General features: G+C 36.0%; 1 protein-coding gene across 1 annotated transcript; it reads left to right on the plus strand.

Moving 5' to 3' along the window:
* Positions 1–14444: 14444 nt before the first annotated feature.
* LOC137939530 (uncharacterized) lies at positions 14445–19121 on the plus strand. Its single transcript, XM_068784812.1, has 9 exons — positions 14445–14518; positions 15931–16047; positions 16130–16528; positions 17051–17457; positions 17979–18078; positions 18196–18255; positions 18357–18440; positions 18513–18632; positions 18705–19121. Exons 1-9 carry the CDS (start codon positions 14504–14506, stop codon positions 18996–18998), a joined length of 1596 nt encoding a protein of 531 aa, XP_068640913.1. The 5' UTR covers positions 14445–14503; the 3' UTR covers positions 18999–19121.
* Positions 19122–19152: the final 31 nt, after the last annotated feature.

Consider the following 19152-nt stretch of genomic DNA (forward strand, 5'->3'; position numbering starts at 1 on the left):
AAGTCCAAGCTTAATTAAATAACTCAATGTAGATAAAAGACAAACATAACTCAAACTAAAACTCTTCTTGGTCATGACCCTAAGATAAAGATACCATTGTGAGTCCTTCTTGATCTTCCAACTGATGTGACAAGGATGCCAGCTCATGGTAATCATTGTGGGTCCTACTTCTTATGTGCTTAGGTCGATCTTGTGGGTCTTCTTTGGTCGTGTGGCCCATATTATAATACTCTTAGATATGTGGACCTTGTTTGTGGCCTTGGGCCCTATCTTCCAACACTCCCCCTCAAGCTGGGGGTGAGAGAACATCAAGAACTCCCAGCTTGCTGCAAATGATATATAAAATATTTTTTTGTATAATGTGGCAGATCTTCCAAAACTCCCCCTCACGTTGGTGCTCTCGTTCAAGAGGTCCAGCTAAGACATTGCCCTGAAGTGTCCATCTCCACCATCGTGTCCCTCCACAGGACAATGACTCTCAAGTGGTCGAGTAGTAATATATGATATTAATGGGGGGAAGTAACATAAATATAATAATAAATTCCTCCGTCATGGACTCCAAACCATGATATTTTTTTATAGGGCCCACATTGTTTCCCAATCGTAATATTTTTTGACAGGGTTTCTCAACCATGATTTTTTTTACAGGGCATGTCATTGTTTCCCTACTGTGATATTTTTTGACAGGGTATCCTCTTACATGGTTTCCCAACCGTGATATTTTTTGACAGGGTAAAATAAATGATGATATGAGGCCACCTCTTCTTCAATAATAATGTCTCCAAAGTGACATAATAGTTGTAGTTGAATATAACACGACCATCTTCCAACTCATATAACACGAACCAAAATAATAAACCATATAGAAGGACCCATGAAATAAACATAATCCGATATAAATATTTTTTTCTTAGATGCAGAAGTTTCATCTTTTGTGCTCCCCTTTTCTTGAATATTTTGATCACATAAACTTATCCACAACATATGGAATAAAATACCTCTTTCTTGTCCTTCTTCTACTTCTCCTCCTCAAGCTGGGAGGTAATGACAGTGATCTCAACTTGAACAAAATATCATAGATGTAGCCATAAGCCCAAATAACAGAGATGTATATGTTGGAAGATAAGCTCAAGCCCACACAACCAAGGAAAGCCCACATATCTAAGATTATTAGAAGATGGGCTACACGACGAAGGAAGGCCCACAAGATGGGCCCAAGCCCATCAGAATTAGGACCCACAATGATTACCATGAGCTGGCATCCTTATCACATCAATTGGAAGATCAAGAAGGACTCACAAAAGTATCTTATCATATGGTCACACCAAAGAAGAGTTTTAGTTTGAGTTATGTTTGTCTTTTATCTATATCGAGTTATTTAATTATGTTAGGACTTATCTTTAACTGTTAGAGTTTGGGTATAATTGGGACAAGGGTAGTTTTATTGTAATTGGACTTTACTACCTTCCTCTATTATAAATAGAGGTTAATGTACTCTGATTATAACAAGTTATTGATGTCAATGAAGTATTTCACTTTTTTATAAATTCAACAGTATGAATAAGCCCTCAAACCAGGGAAAAGTGAGATATTTTTTTATATATCAACTCAAAAAGTGACGCAAAACGATGGGCATAAATTTGGATTTTTTAATACAATATAATACCAGCATGACTTTGATTCTTCCAATGCAAATATATCTTTAAATATAGATCAGATTGACATAAAATTTTCTCCTTCTGAAAGTAGACTTAAATACCTTTCATCCAAGTATAACTTAACTTCATAAAATATAATTATCAGAAGATAAATAATCTGATATATTTTGGTCTCTGTTATCTTGCCGAAATAAGTTCTGTTTCTCCTATTTTTCCAAAACGACTATTGACTCTTCCAAGATCAATATCTCCTTATAAAAATACCTCAAAAATTTAGGCTTTCTAATACCATTCGAACCTCTTTTTCAATTTGACCTTTGCTCCTTCAAATATCGATTTATCTTTGTAGATAACTCTGATAAAAATTGGTTGAATAGGTAAAAGAATAGACTTAAAGATCTTTATTTTGATATATAATGTTTAAATTATTTTGACAGGGTATCCTCTTTATTTTTTTAATGTTCAAATTGGTCTCTTTTTCCTCTTCCAAGCGTATTAGAACCAGTCATTCACTCACGTCTAAGCTTGTGACTTGGAATTTTCAGCTTTTCATCAAAACTATGAAAATCATAGCATTGTTAAAATCATTCAATTTCTCTTTAAAATTCGATCACTCCTCTAAAATTTTAAGGCCTAAAATTTCATAAATTTTCAAGTTTTTCGTGTTTTTTTAAATTGAAACCCTAATTTAGGGTTTGAAGAATTTTTTTAAAAATTCTAGTTTTATGGATATAGGAGTTGTTATGCGAGGTAACGTTTTTATATTTGGAGTGTTAAAGCTTTGTTTCATCCTTTGAAATTACAATCATCAAATACTATCTCTTTTTTTTCACTCATAGCCAGCTAATATATGTGGAAAATTCTATTTTTTCACTTGTTGATCGAATTTTGAAGGTATCTCCATTCATTAATGAGTCTCAACCTCATTACACTTCTTATTGATCTTAAGAACTCATTCCATTGCTATTGTTGTAAAAGGAATTGTTGCAATCAGATTTTTCTACAAAGAGAAATCGATATCTAAAGCAGAGAAGGTCGAGCACCAAAAAGGTTTCATGTAGTAGTTGAAAACCTCAACTTTCTAAACAGTTTGTACCAACATTATTGAGAATTTATACTGATAATTTTATCTCAATAGCAAGTATGTGAGTCTACTTTCTATTCCAATAAACCATTTCTCAATCTAATCTTTCAAGAGAGAGATATCCACATTAGAAGAATCAAAGGTCATGTCAGTATCCTATTAGATGCGAAAAAGCAAATTTAAGCCAATTTTTTTGCTTCACATTTTGAGTTGCTACTCTCTGTTAAGTTTCCTATTTGTTTTCAAAATCTTGTCATGATTTTACCAACTTGAGTACATTTTCTTCCTTAAAATTTTCTTTTGTTTGATCTCATTTTACATTAGTTTCCTTAAGAGAAGTCATTCCCATTATGAGTTTAGTTTCCTTAGGAGAAGTCGTTTCGGTTATGAGTTTAGTTTCCTTAAGAGAAGTCATTCTCATTATGAGTTTAGTTTCATTTTTTGACAAAGTCTACAATTTTTTAATTAGAAAGCTTCTCATACTAAATTCCAAATATTAGTGTCCTAAATTACCCTTATTCCAGAAATTATCTCTTGAATATTTTCTTTGGAAATCAAGCAAGTTTTGTTAAAAAGTAATTGCCTTATATGAGAAATATATTTTAGAAAGTTTCCAATATTATGTTCCATCTCAAAAATTTCTTATTGGATTTTTTTAAGTTTCCTTAATCATCATGTTCATAGTGGAATTTTTGTTTTTTTTACCTCCCACTTGAGTAAAACCTAGTCACTTTTCATCCATCGATTGGTCTAAAAGCGCCTCCTTCATACTTGGAAGTATGAAGAGTTGCATTGTGTGCCTCCTTCCATTGGAAGCATGAGAGCTGCTATCATTCTATTCTCCCCCTTAATTCTTCAAAGTACTTTCTTCCAATTGTGTATGTTAAAATCACTTCAGATCAATGCCTATAGACCCACATCCAGCTTGAGTCAAGTCTTTTATTTTTCACCCAAGAGATATTTTTTGTTTGAACTACCCCTAGAAAGTGAGTAGTCTCTTTGTTGTGCCCTAAAGTTTGGCTATTTTTCTGCCATTGAAATTGAGCGGAGTGTGTTTAAGACTATGACCATTTAAACAAGTGTATGGATCTTTGTCATATGGGTAGGAGTGATTTTCTTCTCCCATATTGTGTTTTGCAAGCTAGGTCTCTTGGTAAAGAACAAAGAGATCCCCAACTTGAGAGGGAGAAGTAGAAGAAGAAGTACAAGAAAGAGGTAACTAATAATGAAGAATTCCTCGTGTTATGGTAATCAAATTTAATGAGAACAAGATGAATAGTACAAGTAAGATGTGAACAAGAGCAAGATGAATCAAAGCAAGGTAAGGAATTTTTTTTCAAGCACACAATTTTCTTGACCAAGATTATTTTTAAAGTGAAGTTACAAACACCATCTTGAGGAGGAGTGTTAAAAGACAGCCACATGTGTAGGGGTGACATGGCTAGTAAATAAGGATAAATTTCATAGAGATGGCATAGAACTATAATTATGCAAGTTGGTGTATGTCCTCTTGTGTGTTTTTCCTTTTAAAGCATGTAAACCTAAGGACATTGTAGTCATTGTAAACACCTTTACATAACCTCAAGGCAAGTGGTAGAGCATTCAAGTCTCTTCCTCTTGGCTCAAATTCGTCTTTATACTTCTCTCTCTCTTTTCTTCTTTTTTCTCACCCTTGGTTTCTTCTCTCTTATTTCCGAAGAGCTAAAGTTCCTCTCTTATCTCATTCCCTTGAGAGGTGTTGGAAGATGGGCTCAAGCCCATGAGCTCAAGACAAGAAGCCCACAAGTCAAAGGAGTGGCATATGTGTAAAATATGGTACTTTCCATAAAGATGGCATAGAAGTGTAAATATGTGTTCCTTTATGTCTTTTGTTTTATCAAGTTGTAGCCCTAAGGGCATTGTAAAACTATAAATAAAGGCATTGGCTAAGAGGTATGGCATTTAAGCACTCTCCTCTCTTTCCACAAATTTGTCCAGCCCTCATTTTTCTTTTTGACGCAACCCTCTTCTCCCTTAATCCAAACTCTCTCCTTCCACGTTATTCTTCTTCTCTTCTCCTTCTCTCTTTTTCTTCTTCTTCTTTCTTGTTGATCTAAAGTTCCTTTCATGAGATCTTAAATTCGACATGGTATCAGAGCAAGGAGTTTAGGATCTCTTCATGGATTTATTATGAAATCTGTTCAAGAAGTTGTAAAAGGAGTTCAGTCATGAAGAGATAAGTTCATACTCTTCTTATTTACGTTTTTTTTTTGTTTCCTTTTCTTATTTACATACTCCTTTTTACTGTTTTTCTTTACTTCTTGAATTTTGAGTCACATCAAGTCAAGAAAAATCTTTATATGTTGTAAATATTTATTTCTATGACTAAATTGATGTTATAATCTTGACTCCTTCTAAATCAATTACAAGAGTGATCAAGATCATTTGCTATTTGCATCTTATTAAGATTGATGGGTGAAATTCAATTACCTTTATGTAATTTGGATCCATCTCATTTGAGGTAGAATTCCAGCACATGTTGTTGTATCTTCTCCTACTTAAGGTTGCTCATGGGTTTGTGTTATGTTGTTGGATGCCCATTATATGTTTGATGAAATTCCAGCAGTTATTTACCCTTTGTAGTTCCCTTTTTTTTAACTTCAACAATTGAATTTTTTTTTACGTTGAAGTCCCCCATGAGCTGAAGATAATTCTCTTCCAAGTGTCTTGGTTTGTCGTTAAATCTTCTCTAAATTTTTGTCTATTGCTCGTTTGTGTTGGAGTTTGAATTAAGGCCTAATCGGTTGCATCTACTTTCTTCTCTTTGTTCTTATGAATACAAGAGAAGTTGAGTGATGGCTAGATGTTATTATCACTTTCTAAAGGCACAAATTTGTTGATAATTTGGTGCTTGCCCTTGTGAAAGAAATTGGTTCTTGTTCTCTTTTGTTGGTGATTGATTTTGTCAACAGGTTCTTCAAATTACATTGAGCAATTGTTCTTTGAAGAAGACCTTTTCTCTTGACCTCCATATTTTACTTGCCTCATCATGGAGATTGGATACAATAGTAATAAGAGTGATATACTCCGTATTACTAAAATTCCACTTAGAGGTCTCTCCAATTACATGAGTTGGTCACAATCGGTTCGGAGGGTTCTTATTACTCGTGACCTCTTGAGCCACGTTATTAACTTTCCTCCTCCGATTGATGAAGAAGATGTGTCCTACCACATGTGGGTTAAGGATGATAACATGGTGATAAGTTGGCTCATTAATAGCATGGAAGAGTAGGTGGCCAACAATGTGGTCCACTTGGAAACCTCCAAGAACATATGGGACACTTGTGCCAAGCTTTACTCAAGCACTGCTTCATTACAAAAAATATATGATGTATTACAAAACATGTTGCATACGAAACATGGAGATAATATTCACGAATTTTTGGCACGGTTTCGAGGTCTTCTTCAAGAATGGAAACTAGCTCAGCCATATTCCACTGATATTGCCGTTCAAGAATGACAAAGAGAAGCTTTGGCAGCAGCCATTTGCTTATCGAATACTAAACCATACCTTGAGGCGGCCAAAACTTAGATTCTAAGTTCTTTTGCTCTTCCATCCTTCAATGATATTAGTTCTACATTACTTCGGATACCGGATCCATCCCCTCCTTCTCCTATTGATGCTCCATCGGCGATGTTCTCTGGCAATCGGGGAACATCTTCCTCATCCCGACGACGGGGCAGAAATATGAGAGGGGAGGTGGTAGAATGGGTCAAAATTCTTTTCGTACTGAGCCTCAACTTTGCACTTATTGTGGCCTTCAGAACCACCTTGTGGCATCATGCTAGAAACTTCATGGCAAGCCTGATTGGGCCACAACTAACCCAGTCTCGGTTAACGTTGAGAAAAATGAAGATAGGGCTGAATCATCATCCAGAAATATGACTCTTACGGCTGAGGACTATGCTGCATTTCAGAAAATGAATTCCTTCATGGAATCCTCTATTCTCTCATCATCTACTTCTGCCACTACTATTGCCTCAGGTATGCTTTCTTCCTCTTCTTCCTCTTCCTCTTGGATCATCGACTCCGAGGCGACCCGAACATCTATCAGGTAACAAACACGTGTTGCAGTCCTTATCTCCTTGTTATCCTCATAAATTCGTTACTATTGCTGATGGTACCCAAACCAAGGTCCTTGGCAAAGGTTCCTCCTCTCTTAATTCATCTATTCCCCTTCAAGATGTTTTGTTTGTTCCTCAATTTCCTTTAAATTTGCTCTCGGTTAGCCAATTAACCAAACAATTAAATTGCTCTATCACTTCTCACCGTCTTCTTGTGTCTTTCAGGATCTCACTACGAAGCGGGTGATTGGTGGCGGCCATGAAAAGGGGGGTTTGTACTACTTCACTCTTCCACTATTAGTAGCATTATCATCCACTACATCTGAGGCCCAACTTTGGCACAACCGACTTGGTCATCCGTCTACCCCTTCACTTCGTTCTTTGGTTCCATCTTTAAAAGGACTTTCTAATTTCAGTTGTGAGGTTTGTCAATTAAGTAAACATGTCGGGAGTACATATTCTGCTCGTCTTACAACTACAAGTACTGCTCCATTTGAGCTAATACATTCTGATGTATGGTGCCCTTTATGTGTCTCAAATATTTTCCAAGTTAAATATTTTATCATTTTTGTTGATGATTTTACTCAAGTGACTTGGTTATATCTATTTAAAGAGCGTTCCGAAATTTTTCCTTTGTTTAAAAATTTTCATGCAATAGTCTTGACACAATTTGGAAAGAAAATTCAAACCCTTAGATCTGATAATGCTAAGGAATACATGTCTCATGACTTCAAATCATTTTTTGAGAGTAATGGGCTTATTCATCAAACATCATGTACCTATACTCCTCAACAAAATAGTGTTGCTGAAAAGAAGAATCGTCATCTTCTTGAAGTTGCTCGGGGCCTCCTCTACTCCATGAAGGTACCCTATTTCTATTGGCCTCATGCTATACTTACAACATGCTTTCTCATTAATAGGTTACCTTCATCAGTCCTCCATCACAAAACTCCTTACTCTGTGTTATTTAATGGTGAAGATCCATTTTCTCTTCATTTGAAAGTGTTTGGATGTACGTGTTTTTTTCATGTTACATCTCCACATAAAAACAAACTTGATCCTCGGTCTATGAACTGCATTTTTTTGGGATACTCTCGCACCCAAAAAGGTTATGTCTGTTACAATCCTACCCTTCGGAGGATGTTTATCTCTAGGGATGTGACTTTCTTTGAGGACACTCCCTTCTACTCCTCCCATGATGCTCCTCCAGGATGGACTTGTCCTTCTACTACTCCTTGTCCGCTTGTGCCGTTCAATCTTTCAGTGGATCCATCCCCTGATGCACCGGCCATACCTTCACCTGTGGAGTTTTCGAATCCACCCGAGTTAAGTCCTTCTCCTCCTATGTATGGGCCTGAATTTCATACTCGGCCTATCGCTTTAAGAAAGTCACTCCTGTACTACTTTGCCTCCTATCTCAAATTTTATGTCTCACCATCGCTTGTCTTCCGAGTGTTTTCAGTTTCTTGCATCCCTTTCTTCTACTTCCATTCCGCAGTCGTATCAGGAGGCCCTGAGACATCCAGGATGGAAGGTGGCTATGGATGAAGAAATGCACGCCTTATACGAAAACCAAACCTGGTACTTAACATCACTCCCGAAAGGTAAAAGACCCGTTGGTTGTCGATGGGTTTTTTCGGTGAAACATAATCCGAATGGATCAGTTGATCATCTTAAAGCTTGACTGGTTGCTAAGGGCTATACGCAGTGCTATGGGATGATTATGAGGATCCCTTCTCTCCTGTTGCAAAATTGAATTCGGTATGCATCATCTTATCTATTGCTGCTAACTCCTCATGGCCCGTATATCAATTGGATGTTAAAAATGCTTTTTTAAATGGTGATATCAGTGAGGAAATTTATATGGTTCAACCACCTGGTTATGTGGTTGAGGGGGAGTCAGTATGCCAATTAAAAAAGTCTTTATATGGGCTTAAGCAGTCCCCTCGGGCTTGGTTTGATATTTTAGTCAAACACTCCTACGGTTTGGTTTTCATCGGTGCTCAGTTGATCATTCTGTCTATTATAAAGATACAGTCAAAGGGAAAATATTATTGGCCGTATACATGGATGATATTATCTTAACCGGTGATGATGCTTTGAGCATACAAGAGGTGAAGCAGATGATATGTCAGGAATTCAAAACTAAAGACCTTGGTATGCTTAAATATTTTTTGTGTATAGAAGTTCTTCAATCCAAACATGGGATAATATTGTCTCAAAGGAAATATGTCTTGGATCTCCTTGAAGAAACAGGAATGAAGGGTTGTAGACCAATTGACACACCTGGATACAAATGTAAAATTATGTGCCACAAATGAAGAAGATATTGATATTGGCAAATATCAAAGACTCATGGGAAAACTGATTTATCTCACGGTAACTAGGCCAGACATATCATATGTTGTAAGTGTGGTGAGTCAATTCATGCACAAACCACAAATTACCACTGGCAGGCTTTAGAGAGAATATTACGTATCTAAAAGGAGCTCCAAGAAGAGGATTGCTGTATAAAAAACATGGGCACTTCAACATAGAAGGCTTCTCAGATGCAGATTGGGCTGGATCTCCTGATGATAGAAAATCTACATCAGGATATTGTACTCTAGTTGGGGGAAATTTGGTTACATGGAAAAGTAAGAAGCAAAATGTGGTTGCAAGATCTAGCGCCGAAGCAGAATTCAGAGCTATGGCCCATACCGTTAGTGAACTTTTATGGATCAGGACCCTTCTTACCGAACTAGGTTTTTATAAAAAGGGGTCCATGAATCTGCATTGTGATAATCAAGCAGCCATTTATATCACTTCAAATCCAATTTTTCATGAAAGAACTAAACATATTGAGGTGGATTGTCATTTTATATGGGAGAAGTTTCAAGCAGGAATAATCTCTCTCAAACATGTGTCATCTCAAGAGCAAGTAGCTGATATTCTCACTAAACCCGTTACATCTAAAATCCTATCGTTTATATGTGGCAAGTTGGGTATTTATGATGTCTTTTCTCCTCCAGATTGAGGGGGAGTGTTGGAAGATGGGCTCAAGCCCACGAGCTCAAGACAAGAAGCCCACACGTCAAAGGAGTGGCATATGTGTAAAATATGATACTTTCTATAAAGATGGCATAGAAGTGTAAATATGTGTTCCTTTATGTCTTTTGTTTTATCAAGTTGTAGCCCTAAGGGCATTGTAAAACTATAAATAAAGGCATTGGCTAAGAGGTATGGCATTGAAGCACTCTCCTCTCTTTCCACAAATTCATCCAGCCCTCATTTTTCTTTTTGACGCAACCCTCTTCTCCCTTAATCCAAACTCTCTCCTTCCACGTTCTTCTTCTTCTCTTCTCCTTCTCTCTTCTTTTTCTTCTTCTTCTTTCTTCTTGATCTAAATTTCCTTTAATGAGATCCTAAATTCTACAAGATGTCTTGTGTTTATGTGTTATACCTAGAAATCAACAAAAATCAATTAGCGGACATTTTCACAAAGCCTTTAGTATTTGATAAGTTCTCTAAGCTTTGGAGAACTAGGCATGAGTAACCCACCTTCGTCCACTTAGGTTGATAAATGTGAGCTTAAAAGATTCATCCCTCAAACATAGTGCCATGGGAGTGACATAAAAATTAAAATATTACCTTTCAATCACTCTACAAAGGGCATTGATCGATCAATGCATACTAATTGATCGATCAACTTATGTGATTGATCATAGATGAATTATTTTTGTATCTCCCTCTTGAGTCAGATTTGGTCACTTTTAATCCATCTATTGATCTAAAACCACCTCCTTCTTAGTCAAAAATGTGAATAGTTTCATTGTGTGCCTCCTTCCATTCTAAGTATGAGAGTTTATTCACTTTGTGTTTATCAAAATCACTTCAGAGCAATTCCAATGGAGCCATTACCTAAAAGTATAGGAGTGTGCCCAACATCTAGCTTGAGTCGAGTCTTTTTATTCTTCACCTAAAAGGTGTTTTTTTTGTTTGAGCTAACCTTCAAAAGAATGTTGTCTCTTTGTTGTGTCCTAAAGTTGAACCATTTTTTTCCTTTAAAATTGAGTGGAGTATGTTTTAAACTATGACTTTTTTGACTGGTGTATGCAGCTTTGTCATATGGCTAGGAATAATTTTTCTTCTCTCACCATTATTTTGTCCACGATGGGACTCTTGGTAAAGAACAAAGAGATCCCTAGCATGAGGGGGAGAAGTACAAGAAGTATAAGAAAAAGGTAACCAACAATGAAGAATTCCATGTGTTGTGGTATGTGCTTAGAATATCCATGTAAGAGGAAGAACAAGATGAGAACAAGATGAAGACTACAAACAATTTGAGGACACAAACAAGATGAATCAAAGAAATGCAATCAAAATTTCTTTTACAAGCCACACAAGATTAGAATTTTCTTTTAAACAAATAAGTTTTTTACCAAGATTATTTGCAAAGTGAAGTTACAAACACTAGCTTGAGAGGGAGTGTTAAAAGACACCTATGTGTGTAGGGGTGGTATGACAAGTAAATAAGGAGAACTTCTATAGAGATGGCATATAGTTGTAATTATGCAAGAGAGTGTATGTCCTCTTATGTTCCTTTTGAATCATGTAGCCCTAAGGGCATTGTAGTCATTGTAAACACCTTCCCATAACTATAAATACAGCCTCAAGGCATGGGGTAGAGCATTTAAGCATTTCCTCTTGGCTCAAATTCATCCAACACCTCTCTCTCTTTCCTCTTCTTTCTCTTAGTTGTTTTCTTCTCTCCTCTCTCCCAAGAGCTAGAGTTCATCTCTTCTCTTCTCCCCTTGAAATCTCTTGTGTTTATATGTTGGCCATATAAATCAACATGAACAAAACATCTTCACTCTCTGTGGAAGCTCTTGATTGTCAAGTAGACTTATTGATGGCAGTTGAGTTTTCATCTTGAGCTCATCATGTGGGATCCAACAAAGCATATCCAATAACAAAGTCTAGCCCCTTCAAGAACCTTTTCCCATCAATAAGCCACCATTAATCCTTTATAATACATGAAGCCACCAAATAAAGCTGCATATGAAATCAGGTGGTAGTTGGGTCAAAAGGAGCCCACAAACTTGGATCATCAAGCAAGACAATTTTTAACAAGTATTATAATGGCTAACCAAGGTTGAAGAACACTGGTGGAAACCATTTTGAAGAAATGAAGTTGGAGTTGAAGAAATTACCATAGCGGCTCGGTCTGGGTCCAAATAAAACTCTTTTAGCTTTAGACTAACAACACTGGTTTGATTCAAGCGTTGTTAATGGCTAATAAAATCATTATTTAGTTTGGGGGGAGATTGCACAAGGCGTTTTGACTTGGGGTCTCCTCTCTATTGTGCATTTTTCTCATCGTCAAACTCTGAAAAGTTTTGATCACCTCCCATAAATTCTCTTAAGATCATACTTGGCGAAATTTATTAATTTATTTAAGTTCTACAATTAAAACCTCTTTTTTATTACCGTGGTATTTATTTTATCTTCCTTTTATGTCCCACATACTCCTTTTTATTAGTTGCATTTCTCCTTCCATCTTTTTTTTACTTTCACCTATCTCTTTGGGTCAACCTCTTGTGTGTTGCTTCAATTGGTTCTTCATTTATATATATGGGTGTTTTAAGTCCATTAAGACTTTTTTTTATTAATTGGGTCTTTATATCTATATTTTGATGGACAAACATTAATTTTTAGTTATAATATCACTATTTTGTTCGAAATCTTATGAAGTTGGTTTTGACTTTTTTATATTCATCACCCAACTTTTTTTGAGAGTTTGTGTCCGACTATGTATTATCATCGGGAGACCTTGATGGAGGAGAGAATAAATACATTTTTTTGTTTCAAGTTAGGATTACACTGATGCCTCCCAGCTTGAGGGGGAGAATGGAAGGAGAAGTATGAATGATTCTACAAGTTGCATCAAGCCTACTGCTTTCCTTACTCCATTGATTTGATAATTTTGTTTGAAAGTTGAGTACGGCAGTGGTTGCACCTCCTTCCGGAATTGAACTTATGGATATTGCTATCACTTTATTAAAAGAAATACAATCTACCGTGAAAAATTTTACGTGTTGTAGTAGTCAAATTTTATGTGACCAAAATATCTACTTCAAGGGGAGTAGATAATGAAGAATTTCTTTTTGAAGACTAAGAATTTTATCATTGCAAACTAAAGTTATAAACTCAAGCTTTGAGGGAGTGTTGAAGAAGATGTATGAATTATTTCTGTTTTCAAAAAAAAAAAAAATCAACAATAAGCCACATCCCTTCATCTCATGTAGCTTTACCTTCTATTCTATCACCATCAACGAAGTTACTTCTTCTCCTAAAAACTGCTCCAAATATATCTTCAATCACATCCCTTCATTATATTTCTCATATTCTTATTGTTTTACCTTCTATTCTATTATCAAAATAAAGTTACTTTCTAGTTGGTTTTTTTTTTTTGGAGTATCTAATAAAATCCATGATCCTCTTGTGGAAACCATTTTATTAATCTTTTTGAATAATATTCTACCAATTTACTTAGACTTTTGAGAGGCAAATATTATCATAAAAATTTCTATTTTGTTTAATAATGTAAGGCACTTTATTTACATTAAAGTGTATAAATGATGTTTTTTTGTTTGCAATTTGAAAAAAAACTAACTATGAGTTGTAGAGCTATTTTCATTCCAAATTCTAAAACACAAATTTCTTAAGATATCTTATGCATAATTAGGCTCATTATAACTACCAAACAATTCTACTATTTTCTCTTCCTCAATTGATGTCTCTAAGAAAGTAAGCATATGCGAAGCAAGGCCAGAATTCTAATACATGTTTAAAAATAAATATTAGAATTTGCACTATGCTTCAATTTCCACAAATAATATATCTATATCTATATATATAATTTAATCATTATTCTAACTAGAATGACAATGGATAATGTCTAGTATAGTCTTTAATATCATTCACAACTACTCTTAACTAATACAAAATCAAAATTCGGAGGAGCACATATTCAAGATCTCTATGGTTCGATTTCAAACTTTACAATACCATCAATAAGAAGCAGAGTAAAGCCATGTGTGCCACAACATTGAATGGCTTTAAATTCCTCTCAATCTCATAGTCCATTCTTTCCATAAAATCTGTTGGGCCTTGAGAAATTAATTAGTGAAAGAAAACTACATTGGATCGTAATTATTCATAATCTTTCAACATTTTTCACCTTATTCTCATTCTAAAGTTACAAACAATAATAGTTTTTTGGTGGAGTTTAAGCTTTAAAGGCATCACGAGTCTTACTCAAGGTATATGATTTGATTTATTCTCATAAAAGAAGATTTTTACCAACCGAAAACTGCATTTGCAAGCTACGTCAACCTCACCACTCATCCCTCTACGTGTGATGGCCCACCCACAACTCCGACAGTTAGCTCATTCTCGGAACAAAATCGAAACTGAAAGCTCTTTCTCATCTTCCTCGACACCGATACACCCCATACGCAGGGCAGCAACCCTTGCTTTAGTTTTAAGCCTCCCAACCTTCAAGAACAGGCACTACCCACTCCATGCTGTTTAAGTTGCTGTAGGCGAAGGTGTTCTGGACTGCAGATCAGAAGGTGAGCTGCTTTACGTTAATCCCCCAGAAACGTTTTCTCGAATGGCGTCACCGAGGGTAAGTGGGTTTAATCATCTCCGATCGTGCATGGGGAAGTTGCAGTATTCAGTATTCTCTCTGTGAATCAAATGTGAGCAGCGTAAAAAAGATAAGCTTTTGGTCATGGACGTCTGTGTTCTATAATCTTCTGAACTGGTTATATATTTTATGAGTTTTTATTGAAAACGTTTTTATCCAAATTGAGTCCATTTAAGATAACATAATTTCAGAGATCAGATCTTCTGAAAAACGATATATTTGCCTTGGAAACAAGCCACTTCCATTTGCTGCATCATGAATGAGACTCGTTCCATTTTCTCTCTGTTCTTCTTTCTATTTTACTGATTTGGGAATGTTGATTTAATGTTATTTCTTCTTCTTTTTCTTCCTATTTAATTGTAATTGTCATCAATGGAGCTAGTTATATATACTTTTATTTCATTTAAGAGGAGTCCTCATCAAGTTTACTTGATGTTAATTAACCTTCTAAAATAGGTAGAGATGAATGATCTGGGTTAAGTAGGCATGATCTTAGACTTTTCATTAGTGAGCCATAACCACGCCCACTTTTTCTATTAATTCTTAGATTAGAAAACCTAAAATTGGGCAACCTCATTCATAGCATTAATCCATCATTAATTGGAAATATAAAAATATTCCAAAAAACATCACCTACAGCCATGATACTTATCTTAGAGTCTACTGGCCTTCTCTATCATTATTGTTGATAAGATTAGCATTTCACTATAATCCATTTCTTATCATTATTATAGTCATTAATGGATAATACGAATTTCGTAGTCACAGCCATGATACTTATCTTACATAGAACCTACAAGGCGTTTGGTATTACGATTGTCGATAAGATTAACATTTCATTAGGATAATCGTTTGACGTCATTACTGATAACAATAGGTAATACCAATTTGGTAGTTAAAAGACGTAAAAGAAAGACTCAATTGCAAGTAATTCCTATATTAGCTTTGGGTGGAATAAGGGATCAAAATCTGAAAAAGAAACCTGTAGAGGAATAGAAGTTATATTTTTTATCCTTTGCCTATGAAGTCTATATCAGGAAATTATTTATTCTTCTTCTTCTTCTATACGCTTCACCCTTTTTCATGACTAGAAAATCAGTTCATGACAACGAAAGCATAGTGAGCAAGGTTAAGTTTTGAATGCTGACTTTGTTATTTTTTTATTTCTCACAAGTTTTTTAAATGGTTATTTCTAGTTTTGTCTTTTTTTTTTCTCAAAGTGATGAAAAACAACAAAGCAGAAAACTGACGCTATTCTTGTCATCTTATTTTAACTTCAATTCGTCCCCAGAAGATTAATTAGTTCTTCTACACAGCAGTTCCTGCTCAAATCATTGTTGCCTTAAGTTATTCTCTATAATGGTGAGTGACAGCAACGATCCGTTTCTTAGGTTGCGAAGCTTCAGAAATTTCTTGATCACGAAGAACAGGTACACGTCGTTCTGAAGAGTGCAGTGCATGAATCCGGTGGAAGCATCTCTCAAATCTCCTCCTTCCTCCCACCAAAGGTAACTAACTGATCACACACATAGATTCTTCAGTCCCTGGCTAACCCACTAATTATTTTCCGTTTTTTCCTCCATGACCTAGATGAAAGAGCTTCTCGCCGAGCTAGTCCTGGTGGAGAGCGAGATAGCACGCCTTGAAGGCGAAATATCTAATCTACAGAAGGGCGTCGAAAGCGCACAGGTAGTTTCAGAAGCACCCAGCTCGAAGCAATATCAGATGAGTCGCCTGAACAAAGTCTCGTCATCTGAGCAATCCACGATTCCACCGAGACATCCGACTCCGAGACCACAGAGTGGTCACCTTCGACAGGCATTTGAAGCCAGAGCTATGTACTTCATCAACCAAGCCATTAAAGGCGACTACACGATGAACGGTTTCACGAAAAATAACAAGAATGCGAACTCGACTGATCAGAGGAAAAATAACCAGGAGAGGCCGTTGTCCACTCAGAAGTTTCCCCCCAAGCCTTACAAGTCTAAGGTGAGCCAGACCTGTTCGTAAGCCTTATTCCGATATCTGATCTTGCAAAAACCTATAACAGGATTAAAAACCCGAGTCCTCTCCATCCCAGGCCTCACCTTCTGATGGATCATAGTCCTATTCCATTGAAATTTTGACTTTTTAAAATACTTTCGTCGAAGTTTACCTTTTTTTTATATGTATTCTTTCAATTATTTCTTTAATAAAAAGTACGTAACAGTCATTCAGTTTTTATGAACCACACCTTTACGATTGAGTAATGGTGGTATTTATATAACTTAGAGTATAGAAAATAAGTTTTACATGATATGATAAATATAACATGGGATAAATCCAATGGGATCTTATCTGATAACTGAAGGGATTATGCTTATCCCTTATCACTATGTCCGTCACCTGTCTCTACACCCAAGGATGTTCCTGTTCAGCCTACCCTACTTCCACCCCTACCCATTTACTATTTTGGTTTAACTCAACCACGGCTACTAATATTCCTATATAACATTTTTTTCTCTGCTTTAGCCACTTGAACATGATTCAGACAGAAGCCTCAACATGCTATTCAGCTCTTTATCAGATTCAGGTTCTCTAGAGGAGAGCACCCAGAAGTGGCATCCCAACAAGCTGTCAGAGAGCATAATGAAGTGCCTGATCTGCATTTTTACGAGACTGATTAGAACAACAAGGGCAATGGAGCTCGAGAATTCTTCCCCCATCCCAAGAAGCTTTAGATCAGAAAACAGCTCAAGCTCAAAATCAGGTCTCTTGCTCCCTAAGGATTTCAGCCAGCAAGATCCCTATGGCATTTTTGACGTCGAGGACTCACTCCCTAGGGACATTGGCCCCTACAAGAACTATGTCAAATTCACGTCAAGCTCGTTGGATGCAAAGAGCATTTCGAGTTGCATTCCTCTTCTAAGAAAGCTAAGGTTTGTTCTTAATGTCCACATTCTAATTCCCGCCAGAAGTTTATCATTTGAAGCAAAAAAAAAAATTATGAAATGAAAATGGATACTATTTAGGGTCTGTTTGGAACCCTTGGAAAAAATGAGAATTTAACCATTATTATTCCCAAAAATAGGTAGTGAAAATGAGATAGTGATCAAATTCTTCTTTTAACTAACTATTTTTTAGAATAATAATAGTCAAAATCTCATTTTCTTTTCTTTTCTTTTCCATGGGGTTTCAAACAGACCTTTTAGGATTTACGGTTATTAGTTTATCTATATCCTATTTTCTAAATGGCACAATTATCGGCAAAAGGCGTTACCTACCTGATTACCTTATTACCAGAATTAGTAACAAGGTTATTTATGATTTAATGGTTAATTAATAGTTTGTTTACAACTTTACTTCGAATACAAGAAAATATATCAACAATTGCCTGCAGATTATGCTTATTATCACAATCATTCTTTCTCATATTAAAATGTACTGTTTGATACTTCAGGGTTTTGATGAGCAAACTCCATGATGTGGATCTGAGATCCTTGACACACCAACAGAAACTAGCCTTCTGGATCAATATGTACAATGCTTGTATCATGCATGTATAGTATGGCCAATGTTCTCCTCTCAAGCAATTTTTTTATATATCTCATCTGTATAGTATGGCCATGTATCATGCATGTATAGTATGGCCAATGCTCATTCTCTAAATCTTCCAGGGTTTTCTCCAGTTTGGATTACCATCTAGCCCAAGGGAAATAATTTCCTTGATGAACAAGGTGTGGCAACTACCTATCTCATTTTAATGGATCCTCTCTTAAATGTTTTTGTAGAGGAAATGTTATCCCTAGTTGATATCAGTAACCTTATTCTGGTTCAGGCGGTTCTCAGTATTGGTGGCAACAAGTTAAATGCTCTAGCAATTGAGCGTTTTATTCTAAGACGATCTTCTAACATGAGAAAAGTAAGTAGATTAGTTAATCCTGGTCTAAGAGTAATAAATTCTATTATAAAGCATCTTGTACGACTTCTACAGGTCCAATGGAAAGGTGAAAAAGATGATAATGAAAACATCATCTATCGTATATACGGTCTCAAGTACCCTGAACCCAATGTGACATTTGCTCTTTCGTGTGGAACTAGATCTTCACCTGCTGTGAGTGACACCAAAACTTAGTTTGCTTATACTGATTTTCTTCATTCAAACATTTGGGATTCGTATGTCTAGGTTCGTATATACACAGCAGATGGCGTCTCAAACGAGCTAGAGAAGGCGAAGCTAGAGTACCTACAAGCTTCAATTGTCGTGAAGAGCACAAAAAGACTAGTGATTCCAAGGCTTTTGATTGAGTTTGAAGATACAGACTCGTTGGTGGAGTGGGTGTGTGATCAGTTACCGAGATCTGGGTCTTTAAGGAAGTCCATGGTGGATTGCTACAGGGGCCAAAGCAATGAGAAGATTAGAGATGTTGTAGAGATAATGCCCTATGAGTTTGATTTCCAATATTTGTGTGCAGTTTGAGTAGATTATATAGGCATTTCATGGATTGCAGTAATGCAAACAAAGAGATGTTTTCTTTTGGAGGAAGTCTGAGAAATTGAATCCCTTATCAATTTATGTATCCAGCAGAAAATACTGCTTCTTCTTGCCGTTTGCCTGTTGATATAAGTGATGT

The sequence above is a fragment of the Aristolochia californica genome, unplaced genomic scaffold, assembly GCF_029961685.1.
Source record: "Aristolochia californica isolate CCGP_79_NKW_82.1479 unplaced genomic scaffold, dmAriCali1.0.hap1 SCAF_8, whole genome shotgun sequence".
Classification (NCBI taxonomy): Eukaryota; Viridiplantae; Streptophyta; class Magnoliopsida; order Piperales; family Aristolochiaceae; genus Aristolochia; species Aristolochia californica.

Excerpts from the sequence above, each read along its gene's own strand:
- LOC137939530 (XM_068784812.1), top strand. Across the intron at positions 16,048-16,129 it reads CCTCCTTCCTCCCACCAAAG|ATGAAAGAGCTTCTCGCCGA; the intron begins GTAACTAACTGA and ends TCCATGACCTAG. Across the intron at positions 18,079-18,195 it reads ACAATGCTTGTATCATGCAT|GGTTTTCTCCAGTTTGGATT; the intron begins GTATAGTATGGC and ends TAAATCTTCCAG.